Source organism: Neophocaena asiaeorientalis, unplaced genomic scaffold (assembly GCF_003031525.2).
Source record: "Neophocaena asiaeorientalis asiaeorientalis breed wild unplaced genomic scaffold, Neophocaena_asiaeorientalis_V1.1 scaffold762, whole genome shotgun sequence".
Classification (NCBI taxonomy): Eukaryota; Metazoa; Chordata; class Mammalia; order Artiodactyla; family Phocoenidae; genus Neophocaena; species Neophocaena asiaeorientalis.
Window position 1 is genome coordinate 350,118 of NW_020175828.1, and position 13,311 is coordinate 363,428.

Below are 13,311 nucleotides of genomic sequence, written 5' to 3' on the forward strand. Positions count from 1 at the left end.
GGGGACAGGAGAGAAGGCCGGGTGGCGAAGCGGAGCCCCCTGCCTCGGGCCTGCACTGCTCGAGCCCGAGGCACCTGGGAGCAGCGCGTTCGCCGCCGAGCACCGGCCACTACCACAGCCTCACTGCTGTGCTCACGAAACGCAGCCGTGGTAAAACACGGCTACCTCGTGACCAGGCCGCGCTCAGGTTTCCCGGTTGTCCCGATAATGTCCTTGTCACGGGTCTTTTTTTCTCTTTTTTGGCCCAGAATTTAATCAAGGATTACACGTTTAATTGCCATGTCTCTTAAGTTTCCTTTAGTTTGGAATAGTCTTCCTGCTTTTCCCCCAGGATGCTGGCCTCTTTGGAAGGGTTCAGGCCCGTTTTTATGAATCAGGGTGTTCCTCAGTTGGGAGTTGTCGTACCATCTCCTTGAGGATTAGATTCAGGTTGAACCTTTTGGCCCCCGTTTTGGGGGTGAGGTGGGGCGGTCCTCAGCCCAGCGCCAGCGCCAAGTGCTCGGCGGTGTGACGTGATTGCTTCACGAGCCACGGTGGCGTGTCCCGTCCACACGGTGGCTCCTGTTAGGCGTGAGCGGCTGTGGCTCAGGGGCCTTAAAGGTCACTTGGTCACTCATGGGGTGGGGGCGGGGGGTGGGAGTTTGACAGATGCTTGAAGGGAAGCTTGGCGGTCAGTATCTGCTGGATGCTCTCCCGGGCATGTCCTGCGTTCCTGGGAGGCGCTCAGCCCCCTGCTCAGCACCGCCAGCAGCAAGTCCAGTGTGCCCGAGGGACCGGCTGTGACCGTGCTTCTGTTTTCTAGGACATGTACTGTGGCACCCCTACGAAAGTTAGGCACGTGGACTGCCACGCGGGGGATGAGTTTGACTTGGAAGCCTGTTTAACTGAACCCTTGAAAGACTTCTCAGCCATGAGCTAACCGGCGCCACCTGGAGGCCCCTGGGAGCAGCGCTGCCTCCCCGGGCAGGGTGGCCCACCAAGCATGCGTCCTGCCTTTGTAACTGGGGGTTTCTGTCACAGTGTACAGTCTCTTGGTGAATGGATGTTCTTGCCTTATTTTCTTAAGAAACGTTAATTTTGTGTATAGGGAATGCATTTTGCATGTTTTAAACTGTAAATGGAACTAAATCCGAGGAAGATTGAACTCGAGGCAATCTTGCAACAATCTTAATTGTTTAATTTCCACATCCTTGAAGTTAACCTGACAAGTGTACCGTAACTGGTTTTCCACAAGTTTTTTAGGCATTAATTGCTGCTTGTCAGAGGGCTGGTTTGGGTTTCAGCATATGTTCACGGGGTCTTCTTTACTGGTATCTGGCCGAGTGTTCTCATAATCAGATACCTTTAATATCTATGGAAAGGGTTAGGGTTTGGGCCGTTTGTCAGTATGTCAAGATGGGTTTTTTTCCTCGTACAGAGCACTGAATAGTCAGATATTAAATTGAGCTGGTAGGTTAATGGGGTTTATGTAAGTTATACGGTCTTAATTTGGTACTTGTAAATAGCACTCAGTAGCCCTTCTACCTATACTACTCCAAGAGTTAAGACAGCAGAAGGATTTAGAAAGAACATTTTTTTATGGTCAGTTAATTTACCATGTACAATTGCTGTAAATGATAATGTGTACAGATTTTCTGTTCAAATATTCAATTGTAAACTTCTTGTTAAGACTGTTATGTTTCTGTTGCTTTTGTATGGAATGATATTGCAAAAATAAAAAGGACCTTCTTTAACTGACTTACTACCTTGCCAGATAGGCTGCCTGCTGTGGTGATTCCTGCCCTTGGCTTGTGCCCAGGGAGGGTGGCACGCAGTGGTGGGAGCGTCGTGCCTGGGCTTGTGGCCCCGCCCTGCCCGGCGAGGAGCCCTACATTTTGATAGGTTTGCAGCTCTGGCCTGGGGTCTTGGTTGGGCTGGAGCCGGGTCCAGACCTGGTGTCACCGGTGGGCCCGGTGTGTGCTTTCCCTGGACCCAGGCTTTCCTGGTTAAAGGGAGTGTGTGCCCACAGACTTACTAGGAAGCCAGGGGCCTCGGCTTGCTGCTTGGTTGGCAGCTGGGGTGACAGGGCCTTTCCCTGTGTCCTGAGACAGACCAGGGCCGGGCAGTCCACGCCAGAGCCGACGGCCCGCTTGAGGGGCTGCCTCACCCACAGCGGCTCGCGTAGCCCCTGGCAGCTCGTGCCCTGTGGACACCCCCTTGAAGTGATGCTGAGCTCCCTTTAAGCAAGGGGTGGGCATCGGTCACTTTGTTCAAGGTGCTTTGAAAGGCCAGAGGCCCTTCCTGTTGGCTTCACACATGTGTTGAGCTTGTAGTACGTAAGGCAGCCTCGTGGATGTTGGGACACAGGAGACAGGGTGCCCCGAAGTCTGCACTCACGCTCTTGGGGACAGAAGATAGCAAATATGGTGTCAGGTTACAGGGTAGGAGGGCAGCGAAGCAGGGCAGGGGGCGGCTGGGAGATGCCCAATTAGGTGGTGTGTGAGCAGAGATGTGCTGCCGGGGTGGGGCGGGGGCATTCACCCCAGAGGGCAGCAAGTGCAAAGGCCGTGGGGTAGGAATATGGTGTACAGAACCCCAGCAGTGCTCAGACATGGGAGAGGCTTGGCAGCTGGTGTGGGCTGGAGCCTGTTTGAGAAAGACAAGAGCTGTGAAGGGGGGCAGGGGACGCCTCGGGGCCTGGAGGAGCCTGCCCAGGACGGGTGAGAACACTGGGAACCGAAGCAAAGTGGACCCCTGCTGCGTAGTGACCGCTGGCAGCCCTGTTGCGCACAGGGTGGTGGAAAACACTGACCTATGGCCTGGATGGGCCGGTAGGGTTTCTAGGCAGACCCTCGGAGCTGCCTCTGACTTCCCACGGCTCATTCCGAGAGGCGAGAACACAGAGGGAAGGGCTGTTTAATTGCGGGGATGGGGGGAGCCCTTTGTGGTCTCAGTTATGTGCACCTTCCTGGGTGGCAAACAAGGTGAACGTGAAGAAACGGCTTCAGAGCAAAGATCAAACCCAGAGGATGCCGGGGGAGACGGGTCTGCAGTGAAGCTGAGGCCGTGGCTGTCAAATGCTTGGTTAGGACCCCGGAAGTTCGAGAGCCTTTGTATCAGACAACAGGACGTCTAAGAAGCTTATGTCCCCCAGTAGCCCAAGGCAGAGAAGGGCTTATTTCGAGGAGACCTGTGCGTGTGGCTCTTGTCTAATGAATTGAACCGCAGTAAGAGTCACAGGAGACTCAGAAAGCTTTCGAAAGAATCGTATTGGCAGAAACACTGCCAGCTTGGACTGAAATGGACGGGCAGTATAGAATGAAAAGAGGCCTTTGGAGCCTCAAGATTCTAGTGTCAGGAGGCAGGTTGAAGAAACTACACAGCTGCGAACACAGGCTGCGTTTCATGGAAGAGGGAGCGTGATTCACAGGTGGATCCCAGAGGCGTGGAGAGTCACCGATGCAGCAGGACTGAGACCTGCCCAGCCCTCCCCCCGTACCCCCTGCCCCTACAGGAGCGGCCCAAGCAGTTACCCCAGGCTTGGCCCATCGTATGTTGGTGTGTGTGTGGCGGGTCCTGGGGACAGAGCGCACGTAAGTCGTCTCTCTTCAGACCGAGAGGACCTTCACCCCAGGAGCTGTGTTTGGGGGACTCCTCCATCAGAGCCTATTCCTGTGACGGGATCGGGACGTCGGGCTGGTGCTGATGCAGAATGAGACTTGGGGGCCTCGGGAAGGCCGTAGATCATTTGTGGCCAGAGCGTGGACTGCGGTGGCCCTAAGTAGTGGGCAAGGAGGCTAGGCTGGCTGGAGCAGGGAGTGACGGGTGCAGTCTGGGGTGGGCAGCCAGGGGCTCTTGAGCAGGGGCCATGATATCTGACTCAGGTTCTGGAAGAATCACCCCGGCTACTGGCTTTTGCTTCACACCTACATTCTTAGAATGCTCTTAAGCACCAAGGACATCAGTCTTCAGGCTTGAGTTCTTGCTCTTCAGTGCTGTTAACGTAAGCTGGTTCTTCCGTGTGAGTGTAACAAGGAGCCCATCGGCTGGGACTGAGGGGTCTTTATTCTTGACTCTCGTACGTTGAACCCAGAGGTGTCAGAACTCCATTACGTTTGTCCAGCATGATTAATTCTGCACGGTGCCAGGCTGGTCGCGATCTCGTTCCCAGTGGAGGTTCATTTTCCTGTCTCCTGAGTGCAGATGTGGGCAGCTTATCAGGGCTGTCATCGTCCATCCCCAACTCGCTTCCTTGCTGTGCCGTGATGTCGTCCTCTCCTGCCGGCCCGCCGGGATCCTGACATCAGGTTGCTGGTCCCTCCGCCTCTGAGAGGAAGATGGTGACAGATCCTCCCAGGTGAGTCAGCAGCCCACCTGAACCAAAAGGCTGCTCTTCCACCCGTGTGGGTGGCTCTTCTAGTTAACGGAGGGGTTACAGGAGCGTGGTTGCCCGTGTAGGCAAACTCGAAAAGCCGCTCAGGTAGAGTCATGTGACACTACTTGACAAACCGGAAGTACCTTGCAGTTAATGTGTCTTCTTGGAACCTGGGTTGGGGGGAGGGGGGACGTGTGCCTTTTCGATCGTCAGTCTGTATATTTTACGTTTAAGCATCTTGAGGGGGGACTTCCCTGGCGGTCCAGTGGTTAAGACTCAGTGCTTCCACTGCAGGGGGCTCGGGTTCGATCCCTGATTGGAGAATGAAGATCCTGCATGCCACGCAGCGTGACCAATAAACAAAACAAAACAAAACAAAAGAGTCTTGAGGGTTTTTTATTTTGGAGTTTTGTTGCTCTGTTGTCATTGTTTGCTTTGTAACGTGCAGACTTTAATGGGATCAAAGCCACTTTGGAAAACTCACATTTCGAAGATGCACATGAAGTTTTCCGGAAAAATGCTCCCTCAGTGTAGGGTGGAAGAAGCAAAGCCTCTGACGCTGGCACTGAGGCTCTGTGACTGACCTTCCAAAAGGCACCGACCCTGTACAGTGTAGCCAGAGCCTGTCGCCTGGCACATCGCAGGCGCATTCAACGTGTGGCATGTGGGATGCGGCCCTGCCCTGCGGTGCCAGCTCTGCCTCTTCCGGCTGTGTGACGGGGCCTTCACGTCCCCGTGGATAAGACCGGAGCAGTAGCAGCTACCTCCTAGGCTGGCTCTGAGGCTTAGAGGAGAGAATGAATGCCGCGAGCTAATGATGCTGGACGACGGCCCCATTTAAGGTGCCGACAAAACCCACATGTCCACGAACTCCTTCACTGACGGGAGGGCAGGGATGGGCCTCAGGCACTTAGGAAGTGGGCACCCCCTACACACGGGCATCGAAGCTGCTTCCTGGAGGCCTAGAGATGGTCAGTCTGCCCAGGGAGGGGCCCTGGAGCCAGTCCAGTGCTTGCCGCTCCCCTGCGTGAACGCCAAGCCAGGCGAGGGGCACGTGGCGTGTGCGATCTTGAGGGGCTTTCCAGGTGTGGTGGCCATCGGTGCCCTTGCTGTGCTCCTTAGGAAGAAGGCAGAGGAAGCCCCTTCCCTTCCCTGGGCGGAAGTGCCAAGTGGGGCCTTGCCACCCATGCGGGCAGGCGGCGCGAGCCGTGTTGGTTACCTGCTGCTGTGGAACAGGTCACCCCAAACTTGTGGCTTACAAGACGGTACTTATCCCCCAGCTTCTGTGGCTCGGTCGGGTCCTTGCATTCAAGGGGCTGCAGTCAAGGCGTCGGCTGGGGGGGACTTCCCTGGTGGTCCAGGGGTTAAGTCTCCACGCTCCCAGTGCAGGGGGCCTGGCTTCGATCCCTGGTCAGGGGACTAGATCCCACCTGCCACAACTAAAGATCCCACGTGCCATATAGAAGACCCGGCGCAGCCAAATAAGTAAATAAAATATTAAAAAAAAAGAGGGCATCGGCTGGGGCTGGGGTGTCCTCTGAAGGCTCGACCAGGGAGGAGCCATGTCCACTGCTGTGGTCAGTGTGTGCCCCATGGGCCAGAGGTCGCCCTCACTCCTTGCCAGGTGGGCTTGCTTCACCAGAGCAAATGAGAGTGCCAGCAGACACGGCATGGTGGGGGTCCCGTCTTGGGCTATGGTGCCAGCCCACCCTCAAGCAGAGGGGCCATTGGAGCCACCTGGGGACATGCCGTGAGAGGCCCTGCTGGGCAGCTGGACGTCTGCCGGCACCTCAGTCTCCTATTACATGAAAGTTAACTTAAAACGGACCGCAGACTTAAGTGTAAAGTGCAAAAGTATAAAACTTGTAGAAAACTGGGCTCTGGGGCGAGGCAGTGCTTAGACTGGACACCAAAAGCATGCGCCGCAAAGGGAAAATGGTTAAACAAGACCTCATCCCACTCTAAGACTTGCTCTGGGCAAGGCCCTGCTGAGAGGGCGGAAGGACAGGCGGTGGGCTCGGGGGACGTATCTGACAGGGGTTCGCCTGGGATAAAGGAGAACTCCCCAAAGTCACAGTGAAAAGCAGTCCAGCTAGAGGAGGAGCAGGGGGCGTGAGGAGGGAGGCAAGTCACGGAGAGGACACAGGGGCAGAGGATGTGTGAGAAGGTGTCCAGCGAGACTGCTCGTTAGGGAAACGTGGCTGAGAACCAGCCACCAGTGCTGACGTCAGCGCGGGGACACAGCGAGGGCTGGTGAACACCGGGCAGGGGAGGTGGTGCAGCCCCTCTGGAAGGTACTCGGACAGTTACCACCGGAGCCGGTAACTGTGCTCCTGGGCATTTATCCCAGAACTGAAAACGCATGTTCACTAGAAACCTGGGTGTGAATGTTCCTAACGGTCGAGTGTGGAACAGCCCCAGACGAGAACAATCCACATGTCCTTCTACAGGCAGTGGCCAAGCAAAGCCCGGGCCACCCCCAGTGTGGATGGGCGCTCACTGGCTACGACAGTGCACTGGAGTTTTGCAAGACTTTATCCTGGGGGAGATGATCATTCGTGACAATTTTCCTGGAATACAAAAGAGGCAAAATTACATGCTGAAAGGGCACACCATGTTCCTGGATATATTGGCTCAGAATGACCAACACAGACACATTCTAGAAAAGTTACTGGACTTTAAAGAGAAAAGAAAAAAAATCCTTTGGGCATCTTGAAAAAAGCACGTTACTTATATAGGAAAGAATATTAGGCTATCATACTTTTTTATTTTTGTTTTTACTTTTTAAAAAAAATTCTATTTTTTGATTTTAGACTATCATACTTTTTGACAACAATACTTTATTCCAGAAGACAGTGGAGTAACATGTTTCAGATATTTGAAGAAAGTGTACACCAAGGATTTTATATCCAAAAAACTCACTTGCAAGTACAAAGGGCACAGAAAAGTTGTCATCCACGTGGCAGAGCTCAGAATTCAGAGATCTTGTTCCTGTGAGCCCTTCCCGAGAATCTTCGGGAAAATGATCTGCAGCTGATGTGATCAGACGCGTCAGCGTGGGCACCGAGGACAGTGTCACACGTACAGCTACTTCGGGGCCCGGGCCGGCAGGGCTGCGATGGGAGAGTGGGGCCTGCAGCAGCCTGGAGGAGGGTAGGGAGAGAGGGCAGAGGTGCAAAAACACTTCATGTTTTTAGCCATCATATTGTTGGGAAAACTGAATGAGTAATTGTGGGATGGATCTTCCAGACGGCGCGTCTCCTGTGTGGTCCTCTGTGCTGAAGAAGAGTGCACACGTCGAAAGTAGAGAAGATCTTCCGGAACAGCTCTGGGTCTTGGGCCGCACGGGGAGCCCCGAGGGCACCATCGCACCTGTAACAGCCATGCCTGTAAGGACCCGGCGTTCTTTGTCGGGTGAGGGTAAACCCTCGGTGGCCCCAGCCCCCAATACTCCACATCACAAAGGCATGGACTGTTAGGACAAGCAGCCCCGAGCGTATCTCCAGAGGGTCAGGCTGAGCGGAAACAGTCAACCTAAAAGGCTGTGTTCTATGTTCTTCCTCCTGTGTAACGTTGGGGGAGAGACAGTTATAGAAATGGAGCAGATCAGTGGTTGCCAGAGATCCTATGTATGTATTGTGTATCTATACGTGACCTATATTAACCGATATCTATATCATCCTTATCTCCCTCTAGCTCTGTGCTGAAGGTCTAGAAACAGTAAGCAACCTGGCAGTGCCCATCCCTTGCCCCCATGTCGTGGTCTTTTTTTTTTTTTTTTTGCGGTACGCAGCTCTCTCACTGTTGTGGCCTCTCCCGTTGCGGAGCACAGGCTCTGGACGCGCAGGCTCAGCGGCCATAGCTCACGGGCCCAGCTGCTCCGTGGCATGTGGGATCCTCCCGGACCGGGGCACGAACCCGCGTCCCCTGCATCGGCAGGTGGACTCTCAACCACTACGCCACCAGGGAAGCCCCACATCGTCGTCTTGAAATAGCATTTCTCACGATGAGGGCCTCTTGCAGAAGCGGCCTGTCCGAGGCATGGGGCAGGAGTGTCCACCGCGAGCCTGGGCATGGCATCAGGCCGGGGGCCTTGCGTTGAGGTCCAGTAGCGTCATGTCCAAAGCAGCTGGCAGTGGCTTGGAGAGACCCCCTCACTGGCCAAGACTGTGACAACCTGGTCTTCAGTGGGGATAAAAAATGCCATGGATTAAAACCCATCAAAATGTTTAAGTTCACGAGTTCAGAATGATACCTTGGAAAAAGAGAAATGGGCCACTTCTGGAGGCTGGTGGGAGCTACCTCACTCGTGAGAGCCGGTGGTGGGAGGGGATGATCCCAGCGTCTCTCCGGCGGCCACCGGACCAAGCTGCACCCTGCAGGGCCCACACTGGACGGTGTCTGCACGAGGACTCCGACGATCAGTGACAAAGAAGGCAGTGGAGTGTCTCCCCTGGGACGGCCACTCAGACTTCCAAGTGACACAGCCAGGCATTTGAGCCGCCCCAGCCTTGCCCAGCACCACCTGTAGTTTGGCCAGTTACCAAAGCTGAGTCTGACTGAAGCCCTGGGTCTGACTGCCGGTTGGCAGGAAACCCAGAGGAAGGAGCCGGCGCTGGGCTTTGCCCACAGGCCGCAGCAGCCACGTGCAGACCGTGGACCACTCCAGGGATGGCACAGTGGTCCCGGCTCTGCAACTGCGTGGAAAGGAAGGGAAAGGGATGGAGGATCTGGGATCAGAGATGCCAAAGGGACTCCGAGTAGGGAAACGGGCAGGACTGAGCTCCCGTGGGGTCTGGGCGCTGCCCCCAGGGTCCGTCAGCTGCTTCTAAGGTCCAGGAAAGGAGCGTTTCTGGTCCGGCTGGGGGAGGGTGTGCCTCTGGCCCTGACGAGCCCCCTGGGGAGGCTGCCTACGTCCCGATTTCTCTCTTTTTTAAGCAGCACCGTTGAGAACGGTTCACGGACTGTGCAGTTCACAAAGTGCACAATTCAGTGGCTTTTAGGGCCACAGAGTTGCGTGTTCCTCGCCACAGTCAACGTTTGACATCCACAAAGAGCCCTGCACGCGTCCGCTGTGCCCCGGCCCCGGCCCCAGGCAGCCCGTGACCCCCTTTCTGGTCTCTGCACGTCTGTCTCGCCTCGTGCTGCTCCTCGAAGCCCACCCCTGACTTGGGGCTGGGCTGTCCCACCGCCGCCCCCAGCGCCCGGCCCTGGCCCGTGGTCTCTGCTTGGACCTCCTCAGAGCCCCCGTGCTGGCCTCCTGCCGCCCTGGCCCGATGACCGGCTCCACCCCTGCCCTCGGCCCTGCTCGTGAGGCCCCACTCTGACCATCAGCTGCTCCCCTGGGGCTTCCCGACGGCCCAGCCAGGGGGCAGCTCCCCCGCCCCACAGGGACACTCAGCCACCCCACGCAGCCTCCTCGCAGTGGCCCTGCTGGCTTGCCCTTCTCCCAACGCGAAGCCTGGAGCACCTCGGGGCCTGGGCACCGGCAGACCCCTCTGGAAGGAGGGAGGCCCCGGGGCCACCAGGTGGCTCAGGTGCATGAGTGGCACCCCGGAGTCAGGCTGCCTGACTTGCTGAGCCCGTCGGTCCAGACTACCCCGGTGGCTGTCAAGGCTGGTGCTGGGCCGGAGGAGGACCCGGACCCCAGCTCTGAGCGGCCGGTTTCCAGACCCATCTCTGGCACAAATGTCACAACCTCCCTGGGTCTCGGTTTTCTTATCTGAGAAGTGGGAGCTGAGCCTGAAGGGAAGGACTGGACCCAGGACTCTCTGGAAACAGGATGGCCACACCCAGAGGCGGACACTGGTGGACGGCAGGCCAGGGCAGCCCAGGGTAGGCTCTCGCTACTGGAGGTTAGCCCCTGGGTCAAAAGAGGGGCTCCACTCCCGCCCTCCCATCAGAAAGCCATCCAGGCCCCTGGGGACCCAGAGAGGCTTGTCTAAAAGGCTCTCTCCTCAGCCCAGTCTGAGTGCCGGGCGTCAGCGAAGGGCACCCTGGGCCAGGAAGGCCAGGGAGGGACGGGGCAGGGCCCTGGGTGGAGGGTGGAGATGTCCCCTCAGGCTTTGGGGCCGAGAGGGGCCTCCTGGAGACTCTCCTTCCAGGGCTCACCTCCTGACTTTTGCCTGCTCCTCCTCTCACTTCCACTGGGCTTTAAACCCCCAAGGGACGTCCCCTCCTCCAGGCCCTTCCTAGCCCAGATTAGGAGCTCTCCCACCAGCCCACCCGCCCTTGTATTCCTTAGCTCGCTCCACAGTGCATCGCGGCTGGGCACCGGTTACTACCTTTTGTGCGTGGGTGTCTCCGGCCGGTGGCAGGTCCCGGGCCTCACGGCCCCTACGTAGGGCACAGCGTAGAGTGAGCATCTGCCCTCGTCCGCCCTTGTGCCCAGTGCCCAGCCCTGTGGCTCCTGGTGAAAGCGTGAAAGCGCTGCTGGCTTTAAGGCAGCTTCCCCTCCGCCTCCTGGAGGGTGCCCCCGCACCTCCCACACCCAGCAGAGGTCAAGAGCCACCGTGCATGCGGTGTGCCCCTTCTGCTGCTCCTGGCCGCTCTGGGCGGGGTCACAGGCTGAGGGGGCTCGTCCTCACTCCTAACAAGGCTCCGGCAGAGGGAGTCGATGAGCACCGGGGTGGGACGAGTCCCTTTGCTCTGTGCCTCAGCCTCCCGATCTGAAAGGGTCGGTTCTAGCACCTTCCCTCCCTCGGGCTAATCCATGCAAGGCCTGACAAAGGGCACTAGTGTGGGCCAAGCCCTCCTGATGGGACAGCCACAGCGGCCGGAGCCAGCAAGAGCTGGCAAGGACCTCTGGTCTGTAACTCCATCCCCACAACTTTGTCCCCGGTTGCAGGAGGGTTCTGAGATGCTTTTCAGTTTTATGTGAAATCATTAAATCCAATGAGAGACATTAATGGGGCACAGACTACCTCTCTTGATCCACTGGAAACCTTCAGTAAATATGCAAATAAGGGCTGAGCGGCAGGGGGATACAACTTAATCAGTCCGGAGGCTTCTGACAAACACAAAGGTGACCTTGGTGACTTGAGGTGGTCATCACGGGTCCAGATGGGCTACGGCAGAAGACCCAGCTCCCCTCCCCCACACAGGTGCCCCCAGGTGTCTGTGTCCTGCTCCGTCCTGGATCACAGAGCCACTTGTCCTCGGGGAACCTGGCCAGCACCGCTTGGCTCTTGGAGGGGATTAAAGGATGGCGGTGTGGATGCCCGTGGAAGCGGCCTGGGCGCCCACATTGCCGTGCCCCCCGCCCCCATCTATCGCTGGCCCTGCTCCCTGCACCAGCTATGCCGGGGCTCCAGTTCTTCCAGGTGCCTGCAGGGGGACTCTTCCCCGCCAGTCCTGGTGACAGGTGGCTTGGCTCGGCTCTAAAACCTGTATAGGACAGGCCTCACCAGGCCCAGAAACTGCATGGAGGCCCTGGCCTGGCGCTCAGGGGCCACATCCCTGATGTCTCCCCCAACACCCAACCCCAGGAATGCCCAGGAGGCTTACAGTCTCACCTCCTTCGGGGTTTCTTCCCAATGCCACGCACTTTTCCACCTAAAAGAACCACCACCCCATCCCTGTCATGCATTTGTCTGGCCTCAGGGCCCACTGCAGGGCCTGGTCAGCGTGGAGCCCCCTCGTCAATGCCCCTGCCCCCAGGCCAAGAGTGAGCACACAGGTGGCAGGTGGCTCTTTCCCATCTGAACCCCTTCTTACTACCTGCACAAAGCTCAGGGCCTGGAGACTCAAGCGGGGGAACTGTGGACCACAGGGTCCCTAAGGTCTCTCCCAGCCCCAGTGACCCCCCCTCCCACGAGTGAGGAGCGTTTGCCTGCCCTTACCCGTTTAATGAACCATCTCGTCTGAAACAAGCCCACGCAGACGCCCGGCCTCAGAGCTGCCCCCTGAGCTGGGCCGGCAGGGCGGGTCTGATGCGGGGGCCAGTGGGCCTGTGGGCCTGGGTCAGGACCCTAGCCGGCCCCCAGGATGGAAGGCTGGAGGGTGAGGCAGGGCCCCTTCCAAGGGCCAGTCCCCTGACCGCCAGCCTCACCTCCCAGAGGTCCGATCTCAGCCGTCACTGTGCTCGGACGAAGGCCCACACTTCTCTCCTGCCAGGAGCGCTAACCACGGCCTCTGAGCCCCTGCCGCCCTGCCGGTCGCACAGGGCGGAGTCGCCGGGAGACCGGAGAAGGCAAGAGACTTGCTCGAGGTCACACAGCAGGTCACAGGCAGGGCGCGGTGGGCGGCGAGGCCGAACCAGGGCTCCGGGCCGTACGGTGTGGGGAGTGGGGACCCCGAACGGCCGGGCCGCCGGCGGGGCCGAGCCCTTCGCGCCGGGGAGGCCACTCGCCCCTGCGCCGAGCGTGCCCTCCCGCTGCCTCAGGTCGCCGTCGCCGCCCGCCTTCGCCTTCCTGGACACTGGCTCACGCCCACCGCCCGCAGGCGCGCAGGTAGGTGGGTGGGTGTAGCCCCGACCCCGGGGCCAGCACGGCGCACGCGCCGTTCGCCCGCCCGCCGCGGAAACAAGCCCCGGCATGCGCAGGCCCTGCCCCCTCGGCTGAAACCCCGCCCCACCAGCCACGCCCCTTCCGCCGTAAGTCCCCGCCCATTCGCCGACCGAGGTACCGCCCCCACGACATAGGCCCCGCCTCTCATGCGCTCGGAGCGGCGCGGCTGTGGGAAGGCGAGTGCCGGCCAGCTGATGGGCGGGGCGGTGGCGCGGGGCGGGGCTTGTGTCGTGGGGGCGGGGCGCCGGCCGCGGTCCTCTTGCCTCTGAGGCGCGACGTCCTTTGAGGGGGGAGCGCGGCCTGAGGGCCGGCGCCTCCCTCGTTCAGCCCGCCCGGCCGAGCTCAGGTGCAGGGCCCGGCGTGGCCCGCGAGAACCCGGGGCGTGCGTGCGCGCACCCGGGGCCGTGCGTGCGCCCGCCCGCGCGGGGCCGAGCGTGAACTTGGGCCAGA

At 58.6% G+C, this 13,311-nt stretch overlaps 1 protein-coding gene and 1 long non-coding RNA gene across 3 annotated transcripts in view; one reads left to right on the top strand and one right to left on the bottom strand.

Annotated features, from left to right (window-relative positions):
- Nucleotides 1–1,752, top strand: part of SLBP (stem-loop histone mRNA binding protein) — a gene marked incomplete at its 5' end in the record, with an annotated part of 10,696 nt that extends 8,944 nt beyond the window's left edge. The window contains one exon of the mRNA XM_024732724.1: nucleotides 803–1,752. Coding sequence (XP_024588492.1) covers nucleotides 803–919 — 117 coding nt within the window. The remainder of the gene's footprint in view (nucleotides 1–802) is intronic.
- A 2,982-nt stretch (nucleotides 1,753–4,734) lies between these two features.
- On the bottom strand, nucleotides 4,735–12,819 carry LOC112391398 (uncharacterized). Of its 2 annotated transcripts, XR_003001483.1 has the most exons (3): nucleotides 12,196–12,819; nucleotides 7,277–7,917; nucleotides 4,735–6,924 (listed from the first exon to the last, which is right to left on the bottom strand). It is a non-coding gene; the product is annotated as an uncharacterized LOC112391398 (long non-coding RNA). The 2 variants fall into 2 exon arrangements; XR_003001482.1 differs by lacking the exon at nucleotides 12,196–12,819 and having other exon boundaries at nucleotides 7,277–8,186.
- Between the last annotated feature and the right edge of the window lie 492 nt (nucleotides 12,820–13,311).